At 38.4% G+C, this 23,749-nt stretch overlaps 1 protein-coding gene across 1 annotated transcript; it reads left to right on the top strand.

Annotated features, from left to right (window-relative positions):
* Nucleotides 1-865: 865 nt before the first annotated feature.
* ZRSR2 (zinc finger CCCH-type, RNA binding motif and serine/arginine rich 2) lies at nucleotides 866-22,208 on the top strand. Its single transcript, XM_070943582.1, has 11 exons — nucleotides 866-932; nucleotides 3,710-3,789; nucleotides 5,824-5,896; nucleotides 9,549-9,657; nucleotides 13,076-13,162; nucleotides 15,635-15,673; nucleotides 16,795-16,913; nucleotides 18,601-18,814; nucleotides 19,659-19,714; nucleotides 20,514-20,623; nucleotides 21,563-22,208. Exons 1-11 carry the CDS (start codon nucleotides 877-879, stop codon nucleotides 22,009-22,011), a joined length of 1,392 nt encoding a protein of 463 aa, XP_070799683.1. The 5' UTR covers nucleotides 866-876; the 3' UTR covers nucleotides 22,012-22,208.
* Nucleotides 22,209-23,749: the final 1,541 nt, after the last annotated feature.

Here is a 23,749-nt window from a genome sequence, read left to right as displayed (position 1 = left end):
AGATACGTAGATGCCAATATTTTATTCTTGACATTTATATTCAGATGCTTGACAACTGGTTGATATTTATGATGGTAGCAGTGTCCTGGAGTCATGTGACCATCTTTTGTGACCTTCTGACGAGCAATCAAAGGGGAAGCCAGATTCACTTAACCACCATGTTACTCATTTAATAACTGCAGTGATTCATTTAACAAATGTGGCAAGAAAAGTCGTAAAATGGGACAAAACTCACTTAACTGATTTCTCACTTAGCAACATAAATTCTGGCTCAATTGTGGTCGTAAATTGAGGACTACCTGTATATACTTTACTCTCTCTCGAATCTGCAATAGAGGTGGCCTGCCTTGGATGGAATCTGAAAGCAAACCACTTCAGATGTCAGAATTCTTCTGATTTGCCATTACATTTCAATTACAAGATATGAGATGTACATTAACAATGTAATGCCATCCAAAGAGGGTTTTTTTCTTTTTCTTTAATGTGCTTCTTTATTCTTTCCTTCTTTGTAGAGATTACAAATCCCTTTCTTTTTCTGGAAGCCACTTTTTTCAGTGCTTGTAATTTTGAACGGTTATTAAATGAACTGTTGTTCATTCGAGGACTATTGTTAAATTGAGCTCTGAAATGTGAAAACTTCTTACTTTCATTTTGAACTCAGACCGAAAGCGTCTGTTAAGGATATTGAGCAGCCTTTAGTCTAGCGATGCCTTCAGTCTAACATTTTTATCACTATGGTCCAGTATTTTCCTCGAGTCCTCCGCTCACCTCGCTTTGTTCCGGACTCTTGCCAGAATTATAAAGAACACTTTACGGAAGAGAACTTGCGTCACGTCCGACTATCTCTCGTCACGTGATTATTCTGGAGACTCTAATATGGCGGCGTCCGTGTCCCCGCCGCCTGCGCCAGTTAAGGGGATGGTGAAATTGAGGTAAGAATGGGCTAGTTGTGTGTTTTGGTTCAGTTGCTAGGTTGAGAGTTGTCTTGTCTTGCTTTGGAGGTGATGTCTTGGTAGTACCGTTTCTTATTCTGAGCTCTCTGTGGTCACTTGTTGCTCTTGGATGATCGGAGTAATCTTTCCTCTGTCATCGAGAAACGGAGGAGCTGTAATCCTGAATTCGTGGCGGTTAACGGAGTAAGAATAAAGGGGACTAATTTTGCAGGAGACAGCTAGCAAACTGTAATGCCAAAGATCTCGTGAGAGATGCAGCAAGTGGCTTGCAGAGAATATAAATATGGTTTAGATAACGTGAACTTTGAATGTCAGACTGCATGGGAAAAGCTGCAAACAGACTGGTGTAATTAATAAAGGAAAGGAGGGGCGTATGTGCGATATAAATAGATTATGACATCACTTAGGGATGGAGAATAATAAACTAAAAACTAATAGTGAGCCTTCTGTGTGTACATTATTCAGTACTAATATGTCCCTCTACAGAAAAATAGAGGAGCAGCAAATTTTAAAAATTGGAACAATATGAGTATTTTTTATAAAACACTGCATCTCAATTCCCAAAACTATTACAGTGTCAGACATTAACAAAAGCCCCTCTTTCCCCAAATTCAAAATTATGAGGTTTAAAAAAGCACTAGTTTAGGTGCTTAATTAAGTTGGAGAGGAGATATTTCTCTGAAAGACTCCTTTCTACAAGAATACTTTGGTTAGAGCTTAGTAATTTATTGCTATTTGATTGGGGGTGGGGGTGGGTGGGAGAGAGAATAGAGAAAAACCTGAACAATAAAATCATCTGAACTTTCATAAGTTCATGTGTTAAATGTTTGGAACCAAGTTATTGAAGGATCAGGATTGCATTGTGACATTGCCATATACACATAATCCTTTTTTTTATCATTGTGTCTGGATGACACTCTTCAGGGTTGAGTCTATTCTGGCAAAACAACCATTAATTTAGCAGGTTGTGTGAGCTAGCTAGGCCACAATTCTAAGCCATAACAGTGTTTACTTGTTGAAGGTATATTTGTGAATCTAAATATTGCCTCTTGGTCCTTCTCTCTTGAGTTGTCACTTCTAGATTTAGTTAAACATTTTTGACATGATCAATATAGAGCTATAGGATGTTTCTTCAGTATTGTTTTTAATTGGGCATCTGTATCTGTGGTTTTTGCTGGAAAATTAGGAATTCAATTGTTTCCTTAGGATCCTTTTTTGGAATGCAAGTTTACAGTGGGGATGAGTGGGAAGGGTTTGATCTGAACGAGCATCCTAGTAGTAAGGCTAAATTTCTTATGTTTCTATTTCACCCTATGATCAGTCTTATCTAAATAGGCATCATTAATGTCAATTTTGCATTGCTGTTACAGATGGTCCTTGACTTATGACCATAACTGTTGCTAAGTGAGACATTTGTTAAGTGAGTTTTGTTCCAGTTTACAACCTTTCTTGCCTCATTTGTTAAGTGAATCACTGCAGTTTTTAAGTTAGTAACATGGTTGTTAAGTGAATCTGGCTTCCCCATTGACTTTGCTTGTTAGAAGGTCACAAAAGGTGGTCACTTGACCCCAGGTCAGTGCAATCTTCATAACTATGAATCAGTAGCCAAGTATCTGAATTTTGATAACATAACCATGGGGATGCTGCAATAGTTATAAGTGAGAAAAAGGCTCATAAGTCATTTTTTTTCAGTGCTGTTGTAACTTCGAATTGTCACTAAATGAATTGTTGTTGGTCAAGGACTGCCTGTAATTTTAAGCCTCTCACCCCTTTCTAATATATATTCTAAATGAGCCTTCATGTCTGGTTTGAAACAACAGCGTAGAAGTGACATTGGTCACCTAGATCCCCACAATGGATAAATGGCTGCAAAAACTGATGGAGTTAGCAGAGATGTCTAAATTGATTGTGCTGATCAAATAGTTTTATTTCTACTTAGAAACTGCTTCTGAACTTTGTGCGTGAGGTGGAAAAAAATGAAACTTTGATTTTGAATTTTACCAATTATATAGATTTGTTGTTATAGAAATGGCTAGTTAATACGATTATTTAAAAGTAAAAAGTTGGGGGTCGATGTTAGTATCTTATTCTACTGCAAAGGGAGTCAGAAGTCAATGCCTTTTTTTCCCCCCTTCCTCCCCTCACTTTCCCTTTTCTTTTCCCCCTTTCCCCCTTTCCCTATTTTCCCAGTATTTACTTTTGTATTCTCTTTGTACGCTTTATTAACTATTAACTATTTAACTATTAAGACAAAAAAAGAAGAAAAAAATATATCCATATAACACTTGCTCTGAACTTATGTCCAAATTCAGAATTTGGTGCTGACAGCTAAGTAAAAAAAAAACAAAACCAGATATATGTGGATTATATTCTTCTGTTCCCAGGAGAATCTGAAAAAAAAAATAGTGTTGGATCTGGCCCTCAGGTTTGTATACTAGCAAAAGGACCCAAAACAAAACATATTCTAGGCTGAAATCTATGCTTACATTATTTCTTTTTTCTTTGGTATTTTAATATTTGATATCTTTAATAATTAAGAATGGAGTATATTTACGAGAAGTAAATTCTACAAAAGTTAGTTTTATTTCTAAAATATTAATCAGAATCCACAGAAATTCCACTGAGTTCAATGATTAATAACTAGTAAGAGAAATAGAATTGTAGCAAAATATATTTAAAATATTATATATTTAGGATCTGAGAATCTTAGTATTTTATCAGTTATCAAAATAAAAGAAAAACTATTTAATCTTCAGCCACAAAAGGTATAGAGCTCTTTTGAAGAAAGAGAAGCGGAAGAAAAGGAGACAATCTCTAGCAAGACTGAGAGATTCAGGTAAACGAAAATATATTCTGATAATGAAAAAATAAATAAAAATATTTTTTCCCACTGTGAATTATGTTCTAGTGATCAGAGAGGGTTGTCAATTTCCACAGTTTTGAAAGTGTGTGTGTGTGTGTGTGTGTGTGTACATATATGTGTAGGCATATGTGTAGTGTGTAGACATTTATGTGGAGTGTGTAGACATTTATGTCCTCTGTGTGTGTGTGTGTGTGTGTGTGTGTGTGTGTGTGTGTGAGAGAGAGAGAGAGAGAGAGAGAGAAAGAGAGAGAGGGAGGGAGGGAGGGAGAGAGAGAAATAACTTTGAGATTACAAAAGATTGGCTATGTAGGCAGTAGTAGTAAGCTACTGCTGATGATTTGATTAAATAGTACTGGTAAAATAGGTTATTAATTATTAAGAGTTTGAGTTCTTATATACAATCTGTACAAAATAGTCGATGGACAAAATTGAAATATAAGCAGACTTGAGGAAACCTCAATATTTCTTGGGGAAAAGGAATGTTTGGAATAGTTTTAGAATATTTGTGTGGAAAGGTTTATCCTAAAAGAGCAACATTCCCTTAATCCTGTTTCTTTGGTATATAAAATTGAATCTTAATTGCTTTCATTTTGATGAAGTGACTATATTATTTAGGTTACTGTAGTGCTTGGCCCTCCAATGAGGTTTGGGAGTCTAGTTGCATCCATGATTACAGAAACATAAAATTAATTGAATTAGGTCATTCAGGCCAGTGGTCCCCAACCCCCGGTCCGCGGACCGGTGCCGGGCCGTGGAGTACCTGGCACCGGGCCGCGCAGCGGCTGGGGGACATGAACGCTGCAGCGCAAAGGCTCCTGGGCCGTGCGCAAAAGCTCCTGGGCCGTGCGCAAAGGCTCCAGGGAAGAGAGCCCCGCGCAGGTACGCACGTGTGGCCCAAAGCCCCCACCCCTGCGCGCGCTCAGCGGGCCACGGTAAAATTATCAAAGGCTGATTGGTCCGCGGCGATAAAAAGGTTGGGGACCACTGATTCAGGCCATTCGGACCAATCCTCTATTCAAGGCCTTATTTATTTATATTTTATTTAACTATTTCTATACTATAGACTCTGGACAGCATATGACAAAAGGATCCTGGAGTATCTAATCCAAATTAAAACAACACAATTACTAAATGGTTCCTTATAGGTATTTGTGATGGTCAAAGACCCATTGAACAGGCTATTAAGACCTGTGGTGGTACAGTGGTTAGAATGCAGTACTGCAGGCTGCTACTGCTGCCTGCTGGCTGCCTGCATTTCAGCAGTTTGAGTCTTACCAGCTCAAGGTTGACTCAGCCTTCCATCCTTCTGAGGTCGGTAAAATAAGGACCCAGAGTGTTGAGGGCAATATGCTGACACTGTAAACTGCTTAGAGAGGGCTGTAAAGCACTATAAAGCGGTATATAAATCTAATTGCTATTGCTATTTTCAGGGCCTTCTGAAGTAGGAGAAGCTGTGTATATCTTTTGTGTCAAGGGACTATTACCAAAAGAACTTGACTGATGTATCTCTTACTTTTTCTTGGGAATGGGCATATTAGATCCACTGTAGATATTTGGAACAGTCAGGCATGCTTGGTAAACAGTACCTGATGTAACCCAGCAGTATGCCATTCAGAGCTTTATATGTTCAGCCAGTACTTTGAACTGGATCCATAAGTTTATTGAAAACCAATATAGCACTCTTAAGATGAATGTAACTGTAATGTAGTTAGCTTCCCCTAGTAGCCATCTGGCTGTTGCATTCTAATTCCCTATAGAGCACAATTTGCTATAAATTAATTTAAAGCTTCTCCAGAAAATGTCCATCTTTTTCTAGACATAGGAGAATCTACTACCTTTCTTGGAAATTAGTTGTATTGTCAGAAATATTATAGGAACAAGAAACAGAATTGACTTTCTATAATTGAAATGGATTAATATTTATTTAAATAATGTGGAATGCACTAATCTGCCTCTTAACCAAAGATGAGCAATTGGAATTGTGTATCTAATTCTTTTTCTTTATAGAAAATGCAAATAAAGATGAACCAATTTATGAAAAAGAACTGAATGAAGAAGAGCAAGAACTTGAAGATGAAAGGTGAATAAACAAATTTAACCTATAAACAGGCAGCTCAAATTTCTGCATGCTTACTTATATTCATTAACCTTCTATCTAGGTATATAACTTGAAAGACAAGTGTATACAGTGCATTCAGAAAGTATTCAAACCCCTTTCACTTTTGTCAATTTTGTTTTGCTGCAGCCTGATTCTACAGTTGCTGAAATTCATTTTTTTCTCATTAATCTACTTAGTACCCCATAATGACAAAATGAAAACAGAATGTCTGAAAATTTATCAAAAAGAAAAAAACTAAAATATCACATTGGCATAAATATTCAGACCCCTTCATTCAGTACTTTGTTGAAGCACCTTTTGCAGCAATTATAGCCTCGAGTCTTTTTGGGTATGACGAACAAGCATTATGCATCTGGATTGAGGGCTTTTCTGCCATTCTTCCTTGCAAATCCTCTCAAGGTTGGATGGTGACCATCTGTGGACAGACATTTTCAGGTCCCTTCCCCAATTGTTCAATAGAGTTCAAGTCAGGGCTCTGGCTGGGCTACTCTAGGACATTCACAAAGTTTTCCCTAAGTCACTCCTGTGTTTCTTGGCTGTGTGCTTAGGATCATTGTCATGTTGGAAAGTGAACCTTCAGTCCAGTCCGAGGTCCTGAGTGCCGTGGAACAGATTTTCATTGAGGATATCCCTGTACTTTGCTCCATTCAGGTTTCCCTCCAGTCTCTCAATCTCTGCTGCTGAAAAACACCCCAACAGCATGATGTTGCCCCCACCATGCTTCACTATTGGAATCACATTGGGCAGGTGATGAGTTGTGCCTGGTTTCCTCTACACATAATGTTTAGAATTGAGGCCAAACAGTTCAATCTTGGTTTTATCAGACCAGGGAATCTTGTCCCTCACAGTCTGAGAGTCCTTCAAGTGGTTTTTTGCAAACTCCAAATGGGCTTTTGTGTGATTTGCACTGAGAAGAGGCTTCCATCTAACCACTCTGCCATAAAGCCCAGATCTCCACACAGGATCTCTGGAACTTCTGTCAGAGTGACCATTGGGTTCTTGGTCACTCTCTTACTAAGGCCCTTCTTCCCCAATTACTCAGTTTGACTGGGCGACTACTCTTGGAAGAGTTCTGGTAGTGCCAAACTTTTTCCATTTGAGAATTTTGAGGCCACTGTGCTCTTAAGAACTTCAGTGTGGCAGATATTTTATTGTAGCCTTCCCCAGATCTGTGCCTTGTAATAATCGTATCTTTGAGTGCTGCAGGCAGTTCCTTTGACTTCATGGCTTTTGCTCTGCTACAGCATGCATTGTCAGTTATGGGACCTTCTGTAGAAAGGTGTGTGCCTTTCCAAATCATGTCCAATCAATTTAATTTACCACAGGTCAACTCCATTCAAGATGTAGAAACATGTCAGCAATTATCAAGAGAAATGGGAGGCACCAGAGCTAAATTTCAAGTGTTGTCTGAATACTTACAGTCAGGTCCAGAAATATTGGGACATTGACACAATTCTAACATTTTTGGCTCTATACACCACCACAATGGAGTTGGAATGAAACAAACACAATGTGCTTTAACTGCAGACTGTCAGCTTTAATTTGAGGGTATGTACATCCAACTCAGGTGAATGGTGTAGGACTTACAGCAGTTTGCATATGTGCCCCCCACTTGTTAAGGGACTAAAGGTAATGGGACAATTGGCTTCTCAGCTGTTCCATGGCCAGGTGTGTGATATTCCCTCATTACCCCAATTACAATGTGCAGATAAAAGGCCCAGAGTTCATTTCAAGTGTGCTATTTGCATTTGGAATCTGTTGCTGTCAACTCTCAAGTTGAGATCCAAAGAGCTGTCACTATCAGTGAAGCAAGCCATCATTAGGCTGAAGAAACAAACCAAACCTATCATAAAGATAGCAAGAACATTAGGTGTGGCCAAAACAACTGTTTGGAACATTCTCAAAAAGAAGGAACACACCGGTGAGCTCAGCAACACCAAAAGACCAGGGAGACCATAGAAAACAACTGTGGTGGATGACCGAAGAATTCTTTCCCTGGTGAAGAAAACACCCTTCACAACAGTTGGCCAGATCAAGAACGCTCTCCAGGAGGTAGGTGTATGTGTGAAAGTCAACAATCAAGAGAAGACTTCACCAGAGTGAATACAGAGGGTTCACCACAAGATGTAAACCATTGGTGAGCCTCAAAAACAGGAAGGCCAGATTAGAGTTTGCCAAACAACATCTAACAAAGCCTTCACAGTTCTGGAACAAGATACTATGGACAGATGAGACCAAGATCAACTTGTACCAGAGTGATGGGAAGAGAAGAGTATGGAGAAGGAAAGGAACTGCTTATGATCCTAAACATACCACCTCATCAGTGAAGCATGGTGGTGGTAGTGTCATGGCGTGGGCATGTATGGCTGCCAATGGAACTGGTTCTCTTGTATTTATTGATGATGTGACTGCTAACAAAAGCAGCAGGATGAATTCTGAAGTGTTTCGGGCAATATTATCTGCTCACATTCAGCCAAATGCTGCAGAACTCATTGGATGGCGCTTCACAGTGCAGATGGACAATGACCCAAAGCATAATGCAAAAGCAACCAAACAGTTTTTGAAGGGACAGAAGTGGAATGTTATGCAATGGCCAAGTCAATCACCTGACCTGAATCCCATTGAGCATGCATTTCACTTGCTGAAGACAAAACTGAAGGGAAAATGCCCCAAGAACAAGCAGGAACTGAAGGCAGTTGCAGTAGAGGCCTGGCAGAGCATCACCAGGGATGAAACCCAGCATCTGGTGATGTCTATGCGTTCCAGACTTCAGGCTGTGATTGACTGCAAAGGATTTGCAACCAAATATTAAGAAGGGAAAGTTTGATTTTTGATTATTATTCTGTCCCATTACCTGTGGTCCCTTAACAAGTGGGAGGCACATATGCAAACTGCTGTAAGTCCTACACCGTTCACCTGAGTTGGATGTACATACCCTCAAATTAAAGCTGACAGTCTGCAGTTAAAGCACATTGTGTTTGTTTCATTCCAACTCCATTGTGGTGGTGTATAGAGCCAAAAATGTTAGAATTGTGTCAATGTCCCAATATTTCTGGACCTGACTGTATGCTAATGTGATATTTGAATTTCTTTTTAATAAATTTTTAGGCATTTCTAAAATTCTGTTTTCATTTTGTCATTATGGGGTACAGAGTGCAAATTAATGAGAAAAAAATGAATTTCAACAACTGTAAAATCAGGCTGCAGCATAACAAAATTGACAAAAGTGAAGGGGGTCTGAATACTTTCTGAATGCACTGTAAATAGCAAAGTGTGTAAACAATTTAATACATGTAGAACGTTCTCTTATTTTCTCTTTCTTTAATTGATTACTCTCTAATAATTACTATATAAGCTGCTGAACTTGTCTTCTGATAAACTTTATATATAAAAGGTATACAGTATATAAAGTTTATATACAGTACACCTTCTTGGTCTTAATCATATCTGCTTGGTAATATGCCTCATGGGTTTAGTAGAAGTTACTCCCTAACAGGCAGCCTCATTGGTGACATGTTAATTTTCATCAGTTAATTTAAAGAAGGAATAGCAAATAGAATTGTTTAAAATGAGACAAACTCTTTGATTCACTGTTAACCTATTATATTGGAAGGCAAAGGCTTCATGAAGAATGGTTGCTAAGAGAAGAAAAGGCTCAAGAAGCTTTCAAGATCAGGAAGGAAAGAGAAGAGGCAGCCAGAAAACGTCAGGAGGAAGAAGAGGTATAGTGTACCTTTTGAAACAGTGAAATAGACTCCTAGAATTAACTAGGCAGCGAAATGTAGTTATTTTGCTGCTCTTATTGCGTCATCAGATAATCGCCCGGCCGCCCTCTTTAGGGTGACCCGCTCCGTGCTCCACCAGGAAGCACGGGAGGACCCCTTGGAGGGTAGAGCCGAGGATTTTGTTCAGTATCTGTATGACAAAATCACTCAGATTCGGGAAGATTTGGACTCCGACTGGGTAGTCTCAGGGGGAGAGACAGGGGCAGGTCTTGAGAATGTTATCTGGGATGAGTTTGATTCTGTGACCCCTGAGGAAGTGGACAGGATTCTGGGTAGACTGAATGCGACCACTTGTTTATTGGACCCGTGTCCTTCCTGGTTAGTACTGGCTTCCCGGGAAGTGACACGAGGTTGGCTCCAGGGGATTATAAACGCTTCGCTGAGTGAGGGTGACTTTCCCGCCGCCTTGAAAGAGGCGGTGGTGAGGCCTCTCCTCAAGAAGCCTTCCCTGGACCCGGCAATGTTGGTAAATTATCGTCCGGTCTCCAACCTTCGCTTTGTTGCGAAGGTTGTTGAGAGTGTGGTCGCGCAACAGCTCCCCCAGCACCTGGATGAAACGACGTATCTGGATCCGTTCCAGTCGGGCTTCAGGCCCGGGTACAGCACGGAAACGGCATTGGTCGCGTTGGTTGATGATCTCTGGAGGGCTCGGGACAGGGGGTGCTCCTCTGTCCTGGTCCTGTTAGATCTCTCAGCGGCTTTTGATACCATCGACCATGGTATCATGCTGCACCGGTTGGAAGAGTTGGGGGTGGGAGGCACTGTGTTGCGGTGGTTCTCCTCCTTTCTCTCTGACCGGTCACAGTCTGTGTTGACAGGGGGACAGAGGTCGACCCCGAGGCCCCTCATATGTGGGGTGCCGCAAGGGTCGGTCCTCTCACCTCTCCTGTTCAACATTTATGTGAAGCCGCTGGGCGAGATCATCCGTGGTTTCGGGGTGGAGTACCATCAGTACGCTGACGACACCCAGCTGTACATTTCCACTCCGGATCACCCCAACGATGCCCTTGAAGTGATGTCCTGGTGCCTGGAGGCCGTACGGATCTGGATGGGGAGGAACAGGCTCAGGCTCAACCCATCCAAGACTGAGTGGCTGTGGTTTCCGATGTCCCGATATAGTCAGTTGACGCCATCACTGACTATTGGGGGCGAATCATTGGCCCCCACGGAGAGGGCTCGCAACTTGGGCGTCCTCCTGGATTCACGGCTGTCTTTAGAAGAGCACTTGACGACCGTGACCGGGAGGATTTTTCATCAGGTTCGCCTGATTCGCCAGTTGCGTCCCTTTCTGGATCGGGACTTGTTACGCACAGTCACTCATGCCCTTGTCACCTCCCGCCTGGACTATTGCAACGCTCTCTACATGGGGCTCCCCTTGAGGAGCACCCGGAGGCTCCAACTGGCGCAGAGTGCGGCCGCGCGGGTGGTAATGGGAGCGACATGGCATTCCCATGTAACACCCCTCCTGCGCGAGCTGCACTGGCTCCCGGTGGTCTTCCGGGTGCACTTCAAGGTTTTGGTTACCACCTTTAAAGCGCTCCATGGCTTAGGACCCGGGTACTTGCGGGACCGCCTACTACCACCAATGGCCTCCTACCGGCCGGTACGCTCCCATAGAGAGGGGCTCCTCCGGGTGCCGTCAGCCAAACAATGCCGACTGGCGGCCCCCAGGGGGAGAGCCTTCTCTGTGGGGGCACCTACTATCTGGAACGAGCTCCCCCCAGAGATACGGAGGATCCCGGATCTGCGCACCTTCCGCCACGCCTTAAAGACCTTACTATTTCACCAGGTCGGCTTGGCCTAATTTTCCCCCTCTTTTATAAAGATTTTTAAAATTTTAAATATCTTTTAGTATTTATATATTCAATTTTAAATTGGTTTTAAAAGTTTGGGGTTTTAAATTTGTCGGGGCCAAAATTATTTAATTTGATTTTATTCTATTTTTTAAATTTTGTATTGTATGTGTTTTTATTGTTTGGCTGTGCACCGCCCTGAGTCCTTCTGGAGTAGGGCGGTATAGAAATCTAATAAAATGAACTGAAATGAAATGAAATGAACTTTTGAATCTTCAAACATCATTAATGCCTTTATTTCAAAAAAGAGATCAACACTCAAATTGCCATGAACTAATATTGATAATGCAGCACTATATTTGGAAGAGATGCTAAATAAATAACAAAGGGAGCAGTTATGTTATTTGTGATTTAAGTTGCATAGACATAAATTAAGTTTGGTTGATTACAATAAAATATGGTCAGTCTTTATTGAAGCTATTTTGTAAAACTATAGTTATATTTCTGTGAGAAGCCCTTAAATGTATTTAATTTTATTTATTTAAAACATTTATATAGCCACCCTTCTTATATCAGACTTCGAGTGTTTCCCAATCAGCAAGTAAAACAACACCAATTTAAAAATAGCATAACATATACCTATTAAAACCATAGACATTAAAAACTTAGCATCGAAGTTATGTTTCCAACATCATTAAATCATCATTAAATGTATTATTTTGTTATGTTGTTCCATTGCTTTCTCTTCAATAATGCTTGTTTTTATCTTTTATAAATAAAGCAAACATAATTGGTGGGTGTTGTAAAATTATGAGAATTTCCATGTAATCAAAACAACATGATAGCATATCTGACAGGTAGAAAAATAAAGAACAAATGGAGACCAACCCAGCCTTCCAAAAGAAGGAGGACAGTTCTCTGTTATAAAGAGTGGAAGGAAAACAAAATATAAGAATGTTTGATGGGTTTTTTTTCTTTGTATGGCTGCTTCCATCATTGGAGATGCCAAATGTTTTGTTTATGGCTTCTCTTTTCTTTTTCCTTATGATCTTACCTATTTGATTTCTTCTGTGCTGGCTTTTTGGCTCATCCTTGCCTATGGAATAAGCTGACAATTAATTTAAGCAACTTCTGTGAAGCAAGAAATCCAAAAACTACAGATGAGTAAGGTTTACTGAAGACTATAGGAATCTGGAATCTAAGCATATCACCTACTTCAGTAGCTCAAAAATAAGCCCTTGAAACAGGACTCCAATTTTTTTTTTTCATTTTGTTTTCCTTTCCGCTGTTTGTAAGATATTGGGTGCGCTGTCATGTTTTTATTGTTGCAGCTGTAAGATTTGCTATTGTGTTGTTTTTCTCTACAGTAGCTATGTGAGAAAAGTAACTCACAAAATTTATCCACATTGAAAAATTAAGTAAATTTGAATTGGTTCATTGGTTAAAAACCAGACACCTAATTAATTTCAAGGAAACAATATTAATTTAATACGATGCAACAATATTTGTACACATTAATTTGAAATGAATTTTCTAGATAATAAATGGTTTATTTTTTTTAGCAAAAAATAAAAGAAGAATGGAAAAAACAACAACAGAAAGAACAAGAGGAGGAAGACCGAAAACAACAAATGAAGAGAGAAAGAGAGGTGATTCCTGCTCTAGGAGGATAAATCCCATGCATATCCTCTCATTGTACTCATGTTATAAGAGTCCTAAGTTACTTCAGTGAGATATCAGATTTTTAAACAGAGAGTTTGAGTTGGAGAGTGCCAATCAGTTTGTTCAAAGAAATCTCATTTGGAATATGTCATATGACTAACTATTGTCCAAGAAACAGTCTGATTCCTGGGTAGTAATGTTTCAAAGGGAGAATATAAGACACCAGAGATGGCAGCCAGAGAAGACAGGGAAAGCAGGAAAGGATGATTGGGTGGCAGTTGGACCAGTGTAATACATTGCGTAAGCACAGCAATGGCAGCTGATGGTAAGTAGGGGCTGGACACTGGTAATGTTGGTGGTTGGGCAGGTCAGTGGGATATGCTGCTGAATGGGGGGAGAGGGGACTGTGTATACTGACCATTCCATAAAATCCCTCCAGTTTCCTGTGGTTTTGTTTTGGCTAGTTTGGCCAACAATAACCTAAGCTTTGTATCAGCCAAACTGCAGCTCTACAGAACGGGGGTTTGGCAGAACTTCTTGAATGCTGTGTTTCTTTTGAGTTCAAAATATAGCACACTGATGATTCTGTCTTACTAATTCTAAATTAGATCATTATGTAAACTATTAAACTAATACTTCTGAATGTAAAGGGACAGGCTTGCACTGTAATTCAGTGTTAAATTGGAAAGAATACAGAATAATGGCCAACTTTACCCTTCAGACCTCTCAAATATATATAGTATCCTTTTTGTACATTTACTTCATCTTGCTACAGCTGGTAATTATAAGTTTTCTGAGGCATAAAGAAAGAAAAATCACAAATTTGCAGTACCCTTTCCTTGATCAATGGTTGTGACCAAGCTACCAGCTCTATTCCTATATTGGCAAATGAAGAAACTCCATGGCTTTTGGTACAAAAAGCAGGCTTCTTACTAAGAGAATGTAGATGTAGGAAAATTATATGTCAGTTATGTAAACTTTATTTAAAGTTGTAGCAAATAAAGATTAATCTTGTTTAAAGTTTTTAACATGGAATTATACTGCTGCGATTCCTTAACTTTTTTTTTCACTTAAAGATGTTGCAGCTCATCTTTACCTGGTTTATTCATCAAGACGTATCTTTTTCTATAGCTTGTTAAATGGGGGAAGAAACATATTACAAAGGTTTATTTTTATAGGTTATACTTTATAGAATCTTTGAAAGTAAAAAATGAATATGTCTATTGCTCAAATTTTGGCAAAAAATTGAGATTTGTCATTTTATATTGATATTTAAAACTTAGAAAGAGGAGCTTGGGTTATAGAAATAATTGAAGTACAGAATTCTTCATTAAAAACTTGGTGCTATAAAGACATATCTGCCTTCAATATCATTTTAATTCCAAGAAGTGTCCTGGATCCCAAATGAGTCATATAAGCTTTCTTAGAAAATAAAAGCTAGTGCTGTTTCAGAGTGTGGCCACAAAAGGTAAGAAGTGCTGGAAGGTGTGGTAGGGAGCTTATGTCTCCCATGGCAGCTCTTTTGTGAATGAGCAACATTTCCAAGTGGCCATTTTGCCTGAACACGCACAACATAATCCAAGTATGCCCACAAACCCTGAAAAGTTAGACCTACTATTTATCTATAAAAGCTGAGCTGGAATAAATAAATCTGATATTAATGTGAACAAGTATTGGACTCAGTGTGAATATGGTCACTGAGGAATCATAACTGAATGATTTTGAGTATCACTGGTTACAACTGAAATTCTGATATATAATGAGAAATCAGAAGCTGTTGATTAATTCTTAATTACCCTTAGTGCTTATGGTTGTGGCTTTTTTTAAATACACTTAACACTAGTACTCAACTTTATTTTTGCAACTCTAAGCTTTGCTATTCAGACATTATTTGCTCAGTTAAAAGTGCAGCAATCAATGCAGCAAGTGAAGTTGAGCATATTTGACCTTGTAATTACCATTGAGAAAGTTGAATATAAATCAGTGTTTCTGGTACATAATTTGCAGAGTTTTTGATACAATGACATTCTGATACTTGTCCCCTATAATATACCTATATTAGAAAGGGAACCAGTCTCATCCAAATTCAAAAGATTGATGCAAAGAACACATAATATATTTAACTCATTGCAGAATTATATTGCTAACTTGCAAAACTAAAAAGTCAGAATATCTTCTACACTTCCTTTATAATGTTTAGGGCTGTGTTTTGTTGACAAAGGGAATGTGAGTAGATATGGAGGAAATTATGTAAAATATAATTTAAATGTTTTATCTCTGTGTGTGTACAGTATGTTGTATGAGTGTATACATACATGAATACATAGAATAATATGTAAGCCTTCTCTCAGTTGAACTAAGTAAAGCAATACTTAAAGCTGAGCATTTTGATCTTAACTAAACAAATCAGATGTCAGGATTCAAAGTTTTTACTAGTTCTGTATTTGCACCATTTGTAGGACGCCGTGCAGAAGATGTTGGATCAGGCTGAAAGTCAGGTATGTTTAGAGCAGGGACACAGAGCATTTTAGCTAAATATGGTTTATAATTAATAATTTGGATAGGCAAAGGACTACTACAAATGCAGGGATACCATCAAATGTGTGATGCTAGAATTTCTGTGGTGGATTTTTGTGAGATAAGAGAATTAGTAGTTTGTTTGTTGTTGATGTGTTAATCTAATTTTAACATTAGATCTTGAAAGCTTACAACTCTGTTTTCTTTTGTGGAAAGTTATATCTCTTTTTCAAGATGTGTTGGTACTAAAATTTAGTAGCTTAATCTGGACACTGGGAAAAGGCATTGGGGAACATATGTGGGTTGTCCAGTCCTGCTTTAGAGATAATATAAAATGGAACAGTGATACATATTTAATTATGCTTTGTATCAGCTTTTTATATTGCTGCCTGTCAGCTATTTAATGCAAATACCTTTCATAAATAATAAGATGCATAAATATTTGTTCAAAAGCATGCAAATGCAAGTAGATAAATAGGTACCATTTTGATGAGAAGGTAGCGTTCCGGGCACCTCGGTGTAAAATCATGCTGGCCACATGACTACAGAAGTGTCTTCAGATAACTCTGGCTCCCTGGGCTAAAAACAGAGATGGGCAGCACCCTAGAGTTGGACACAACTGAAACCTTTACCTTTATTTGGAACAGTGCAGATATTAGTTGAAATGCTTTGTGAAAGCATAAACATATTTTAGTGCTGTTATGTATGTCAATATAAATGAAGGAACAAGAAAAATTAATTACATATTACCTAATTCATAAGGGCACATTTTGGATAGCTTTATTTGATTTAAAGATATATCTTCAGAAAGTAATATCAGCAATGTCATAAATTCATCAGTAAGTGATAATATCTTTTAATAGGGAATTATGTTTCTGAATATTTTGTAACATTAGATATGATTGTTTAAAACTGTGTGGAATGTAATGAAATTGTCAGCCCCACCCGTTTAGTGATGAAATTTTAGTTTCCCTTTATTTAATAAAGTTAGTGATGTTTTTATAGAAAAGCTGATTTATTAGGTAAATGTACTCATCAGAATGCATTTATAAACTTTATTTTGTTTTATTATAATGGTATTGTTTTTGAAAACAAAACACAGCCGGAAAATGTGGCCACTACTTGGCACAATCCTGAGCCCCCAGAGAATATAGGCACCGAGAAAGATCGTGCTAATTGCCCTTTCTATATTAAAACTGGAGCATGCAGATTTGGAGACAGGTAATTCAATCCTAATTGAATAATTAAAATAACTAGTAATGGTTTTTTCCTGCAATATTAATTAATACATTAAACATTTTGGCTTATATCCGAAGGATGAAATTTACTCACTGAAAGACATTACATCTTGAGATGAATATCCACCATGGCAGCTATTGCAGTATTTTAATAATTGATGAGCAAGCTTCTTCACCTGGAAAAGTGCCTCATTTCTCCTCCTCCCACCCCCACCCCCTTTTGTGTTCATCTCCAGATTAGCTTTCAACTTCTGGAGAAACATGGGAAACTGATTTGGGTGTCATGCACATCATTGAATGGGTAGTTCTGCTCAAGAAGGAGCTCATTTTGTGTATGAAATAAATGTGGGGTATAAAGTTACTGTTGCTGTGCAGTTTATATGAACAAGAAAGGTGGCATGGTTGATTAGTTGATTAATTTCAAGAATTTTATTCTGTTATTCAGTAACAATAAATTTTAGTATTTTGGTTAATGGAAAATGCCCTCAGAACAGTTAAATGGTGAATAAGTAGCTCTGCTTTGCAGGAAAGATTTTAATCTAATAAATTCCTTTTAATGTTACAATCTGACACTCCTAATATTATTTTTCTTTGGATACTTTTTTTTTTTTTTTTTAAATTTGATTTATATGCCGCCCTTCTCCAGAGACTCAGGGCGGCTTACAATGTGTTAAGCAATAGCCTTCATTCTTTTGTATATTTTATACAAAGTCAGCTTTTTCACTTTAGTGAAAAGGCTTCAGTACTGAGTCCTTAGGATAATAAATTCTCATGCAAAATCTATGACAACGTATTTTTAGACCTCTGCCATATTTGTGGCAGGTGATCTCAGCCTCAAGCCACACCTCAGGGAAATATGGGCGAGACACCATATTTGAATGGTACATCTAAGAATGAGAAAAATGTATTCAATTTTCAATATACAATTAACTATATTCTCTTATTTTTTTGTGTTAATCAGAAATATTGTGACAAAATTATTCCTATTAATATTTGTTTTGGAACTTATACAGGTCTGCTCATTCTTTGTCTTTTCTGGCTGAAGGCAAGAGTCAGGATATTGCATAAAGTAAAGGGAATTGACCCATACATTATTAACTGACATTTTTAATAGTGAGTTGCATGAATCTAAATGTAGTTCAGGATACTTTTTATAGACAAAAATAAAACCTGTATCCTGAAAGAAAAAGCATCATTTAAATGAATGCATTTGAAATGCGCCACATATGTTCTTTTTACATCTTTTGACTGGCCAATCTCTCATCATAAGCTTGCGTTCTTGAAGACACTTTGGAAATGGGCAGCATGTAAGATAGCACTTCAGATAAATCAGAGAAATAATTTATGAAGTAATGTCTTTTCTTTCCATTTCCTATCACAAGTGAAAGAAGATTTTGTTTGTCTGAAGCTTCTGTGTATGCTACAAGAATTAGAGAGTAATTTGAGGATGACTAATAATAACTGGAGAGTTATTTAAATCAATGGGTGGGAATCCATAAGTATATATTTAATAATCAAAAATTAAAATGTCAGATGCTTCAAGAATGGCTTTAAAGTAAGTGATAAATGTTGCTAACATTTATATTTCACTAGGCTTAATGTTCTGGTGAAACATGTCATACATGATCAGAATTTTAGTAGGTTCAGTGCCTTTTTCTTTTTAATTGTAGGTGTTCTCGGAAACATCATTATCCAAGCTCTAGTCAGACCCTTCTTATCAGGGGAATGTTTGTTACCTTTGGGATGGAACAGTGTAAGAGAGATGACTATGACACAGATGCAAGTCTAGAATACAGTGAGGAGGAAATTTATCAGCAGTTCGTAGATTTCTATGAAGACGTACTTCCTGAGTTCAAAAATGTGGGGAAGGTTATACAGTTCAAGGTATGAAAAGATTTAGTTTGGTATTTTCTGCATGCCTTAGTTGTGAATTTATAAACGTAGAATTATGGAAAATGTAGGACCTCAGTCTTGTGTGAAAGAAGTGGGGAGGCAGAATAAGTTCGTAATTTGGTTATAAATGAGTTTATGTGCTTTTTCTTGCTGAAAAAGATCTGATAAATGATGCCCCTAAGCCAAACGAGTGGGAAAAAAATTATGATCCTCTGGTCAGTTTATAAGTGGAAAATAAGGAAGTATTTTTTGTCTCCTTTTCTGCCCTTCTATGTAGCCTTGGCATATTATTTTCCTTAATGTCTTCTTTGATCCCAACTCTCATAGTCAGGTTGGTATAACTTGGACACATAAGGAACATTTATATTCTGACTCTCTATTCCAGCAAGAAAGGAGCTAATGACCCAGTTGGTCTTAGGTCAAGAAGATTTAGCTGAATGTCAAAGCAAGTTCAAGTACCTGAACTTTTGAGGAATGTAGCAAAATGCTAATTTTAACAGTGAATTAGATACCGTTTTGAATTTTACAAGTTTACCACCTACCTATGAAACAGCTGTTTGCTTACTAAGATAAGTAAGCACACAACCAGCTTATAGCTCTTTGAATAGGATGATGAAATTAATGCTTTGCTGTAAATAGTGTACCTTGTAAAAATGTATTATTGTGTAATCCCTTGTTCAGTACTAAGACCTGACAATCTAATTCCCAATACAGTATGTCCAAGATTAAATCTTAATATAAACACAAAGAAACTGTATTTACAAAATTAAGGGAAATGCTATGAGGATTAGTTTTTTCCAGATATAGTTTGAATGACGTTTTATCTTTTACATAGGTGAGCTGTAACTTTGAACCTCATCTTCGAGGAAATGTCTATGTTCAATATCAGTCGTAAGTATTTAACAATAAACAATTTAACTTAATAAAGATCTTACAAAAAGTTTTAAGGCAAAGCGTTAATGGGTTGTGACCGAGGGAAGTATATTTCAGCATGTCAGTGGCTCCTTTTGAGCATTAATTTCCTATAACTCTAGCCTGTTTTGTAAAAGATCTGCAGTGGATTATGTGAAAGGGAGTTTCCTCACAAAACCAGAAACCATTTCTTTTTAAGATTTCCTATCACACAAACAATTTTAATCATATTCTGATCCTTCCTATTAAACATTAGGTTAAGATAATTCAGTGCCCATTTGCTTTGACCTGCACAGGTAATCCTTGATTTACAACCAGTCACTTAGAAGTTATAACGGATCCTGAAAAAGATATTTATGACCTGGATTTAAAGATCCGACCCCATCCCCCCAACCTCCAGAACTTGGGCACTCAGCAACCTACCCACATTTACATGTTTGTATCCTAGGGTTACATGCCATGATTCACACTTTTGCATTTATTTCTGGTTTCTAGCAAAAACTGCCTCATAGTGAACAATGGGTTTACCTTACAACTGTAGTGTTCATGAGTGCTGTTTGCTCAACAAATGTTACAAAAGTTATAAAATTGGACAGTCACATGGTGACTTACATAACAACTGTCACGTTATGACCATAACTGCAGGTGTTAAGTCGATGACTACTTGTGTAGGATGAGTGATATTAAGATGTTTTCTGCTTGCTTTGCAGTATCTCTTGTTTTCATGCTTCTAGTTTCATGACAGTCTAGCAATATGTTCTCAATTTGATTTTTAAAGAGAACAAGAATGTCAGGAAGCTCTCAGTTTATTCAATGGTCGGTGGTATGCAGGGCGGCAGCTGCAGTGTGAGTTTTGTCCAGTAACAAGGTGGAAAACAGCTATTTGCGGTAAGTCAGTGAAACTCTTGATAGTTTCTGTCTTTAAGATGGAGGTTTGTTTTGCACTTTTGCAGTGAGGCTGCCTAAAAATATTACCAAACCGAGTAGGAAGTGATAAAATACAATTTTATGCTGCTATAGCACTTGTAGGTTTCCATCCAGCAGATTGCTGAGGTCATGCCATAATCTTCCATTGATGGGCTCTCTAGGTCTAAATTGGCATGTTTCTTTAGGACTCGTAACTTAGTATGACAAAATGCATGTTTAGCTACTGCTGTATTATTGAATGTACTGGAGAAATATCTCTCAGACATATGCAGAGTTATGTATGGGATATTCTGGAAAAAGCTAAAATTTTTGAAAACACCTTTGCCTAAATATTTCTGTTCATTGGTTGATTAGATGGATGGTGAACCATGCACAAAGCCTTTTTAGATACTGTAATATTTTGCAGACATAGATTTTATTTATTTATTTTATTTCCAATTTATATACCGCCCTTCTCCCTGAGGACTCAGGGCGGTGTACAGCCAGAATTAAAAACATGAAATACAAATATTAAAAAACAATTAAAATATATATAAATTTGGCCCAAAAATTAAAAATCACAAACCAATTAAAACATTTAAAAATTTCTTCTTAAGCCAGCCCGGCTTGCTGGAAAAAGTGGGTTTTAAGGGCATGGCGGAAGGCGCTGAGGTCTTGGATTCTCCTTATCTCTGGGGGTGACTGATTCCAGAGGGTAGGTGCCCCCACAGAGAAGGCCCTCCCCCTGGGGGTCACCAGCCTACATTGTTTGGTTGATGGCACCCTGAGGAGGCCTCTCTGTGGGAGCGCACAGGTCGATGGGAGGTCGTCGGTAGCAGCAGGATAAATGACAGAGTGTACTGAATGGAAACATAATCTTGATTTCAGATTTGATAACTTTTAAAATAAATTCTTTTTCAGGTTTGTTCGAAAGGCAAAAGTGTCCAAGAGGGAAGCATTGTAACTTTCTTCACGTATTCAAAAATCCAAATAATGAATTCTGGGAAGCCAACAGAGATATTCACATTTCCACTGACTGGGCTAAAGAGGCAAGTAAAAACTCTGAAAGGAGAAATAGATTGGGGTACTATGAAGAACATTATAGCAGATCAAGAAGAAGGAACAGTCAAAGTCCCGATTATTCATACAATAAGAGAAATGGAGAATCTGAAAGAAAAAAATCTCACCATAAGCATAAGAAAAGTCATGTTTCTGAGAAATTGGGCAGTCGTGGAAGGCAACGGTCACACAGTAATAAAAAGAAAAGACGGAATCGCAACAGGAGCCTGACATGTAGTCGTAGTAGAAGTCCATCTCCTACAAGAAATAGAGGCAGAAAGACATCTAGTAGCAAAGGAAGGAATAGCTGAACTTGTTGGAGAATTACTTTTAAGACTTGGATGTGTTTTGAAAAATATTATCTATAGTTCTGTTAGATCGATTGTAAATTGTTGTGCCCTAAAATAAAGCTGTTATGCACTACCCTATCTTAAAAGTTTTGCAATAAATTATAAGAAAACAATGACACACATTCCCTGGGACTTGTTTAATAAACATGCTGTGGAAAGTGGATGTTCTTTTTTTTTAATTCTTTAGCTAAAATAAGTATTGTGTTGTAATTTAAACAACTGAAGTAACAAAAATCTTTGGCTTACACTTCGTTTATAAATAAGTCTTACTGCATTAAATAAGTCTACTATACTTTCACATTTGTCCGAAGGTACATTTTTGATTATATTTCCATTCAGCGGTCTCCATACGACCAAAAAAAAAAAAAAAAGCCTGTAAGAAAACAATACTTTGCTAGAATCACCAGCATCCAGTATTAGCATGCCTTCTCCATCCTGCTACTTTCTAAATGTGATAGTATATCTGACTGAGTTGGCCATGGCAATTGTCAGACTGCTGTGGAGTATTAAATTTGTGAAAAGCTTTGTTCTCTATGGCACCATTGCATAAAATGATTAATTTAGAAGTCAAGAATTTGGTCATATAGTGTGTCATTTAAAACACCTTTTTATCATATTAAATAAGCTCAAATTGAGGTCAATTTATATCTCTAGCTTGGGGATTTCCTGGTGGTTTCCCATCCAATTTTATTCAGCCATTTTAGGATTAGCCAAGGTCAGCTTGTTGCCACCTGCTGTGACCTGAACACAGGTAATATAAATATGCCTCTATAAGAGCATCTTCCATGCATAGCTGCTGATCTTGACATTTTTCCTAATTTGGCATGCTATTCAAGTTCCTTGTCCTATAGTATTTTTTGCATATTTAATAATAATAATAATAATAATTTTATTTCTATACCGCCCTTCTCCCGAAGGACTCAGGGCGGTGTACAGCCAGTTTAAAACACAAGACACAACAATAATTAAAAATTAAAATAATTAAATAGATTTGGCTGCTTTAAAAACTCTAAAATTTAAAATACCCCAATTTAAAATTATTATATTGACAGCCCTGCCTGGCGGAACAACAAGGTCTTCAATGCGCAGCGGAACACCCGGAGGTCAGAGATCTTGCGTATTTCCGGGGGCAGTTCATTCCACAGGGCTGGGGCTCCCACAGAGAAGGCCCTCCCCCTGGGTGTCGCCAGCCGACATAACTTGGCTGATGGCACCCTGAGGAGACCCTCTCTGTGGGAACGGACTGGTCGGTGGGAGGCTATTGGTGGCAGAAGACGGTCTTGAAGGTACCCGGGTCCTGTGCCATGGAGCGCTTTAAAGGTGGTAACCAACACCTTGAATCGCACCCGGAAGACCACCGGAAGCCAGTGCAGCTCGCGCAGGAGGGGTGTCACGCGGGCACAGCGGGTTGCGCCCATAACCACCCGCGCGGCCGCATTCTGGACCAGTTGGAGCCTCCGAGTGCTCTTCAAGGGGAGCCCCATGTAGAGAGCATTACAATAGTCCAGCCGGGAGGTGACAAGGGCATGAGTGACCGTGCGCAAGGCATCCCGGTCCAGAAAGGGCTGCAACTGGCGGATCAGGCGAACCTGATAAAAGGCCCCCCTGGCCACGGCCGTCATATGCTCTTCTAAAGACAGCCGTGCGTCCAGGAGGACACCCAGATTGCGAGCCCTCTCTGTGGGGGGCAGGGATTCAC

This window comes from Pituophis catenifer, unplaced genomic scaffold (genome assembly GCF_029215685.1).
Source record: "Pituophis catenifer annectens isolate HBS135680 unplaced genomic scaffold, rPitCat1.0.hap2 SCAF_4, whole genome shotgun sequence".
In the NCBI taxonomy this organism is placed as follows: Eukaryota; Metazoa; Chordata; class Lepidosauria; order Squamata; family Colubridae; genus Pituophis; species Pituophis catenifer.
Note: the sequence above shows the minus strand (reverse complement) of the source record. Positions and strands in the feature narration are given on the sequence as shown.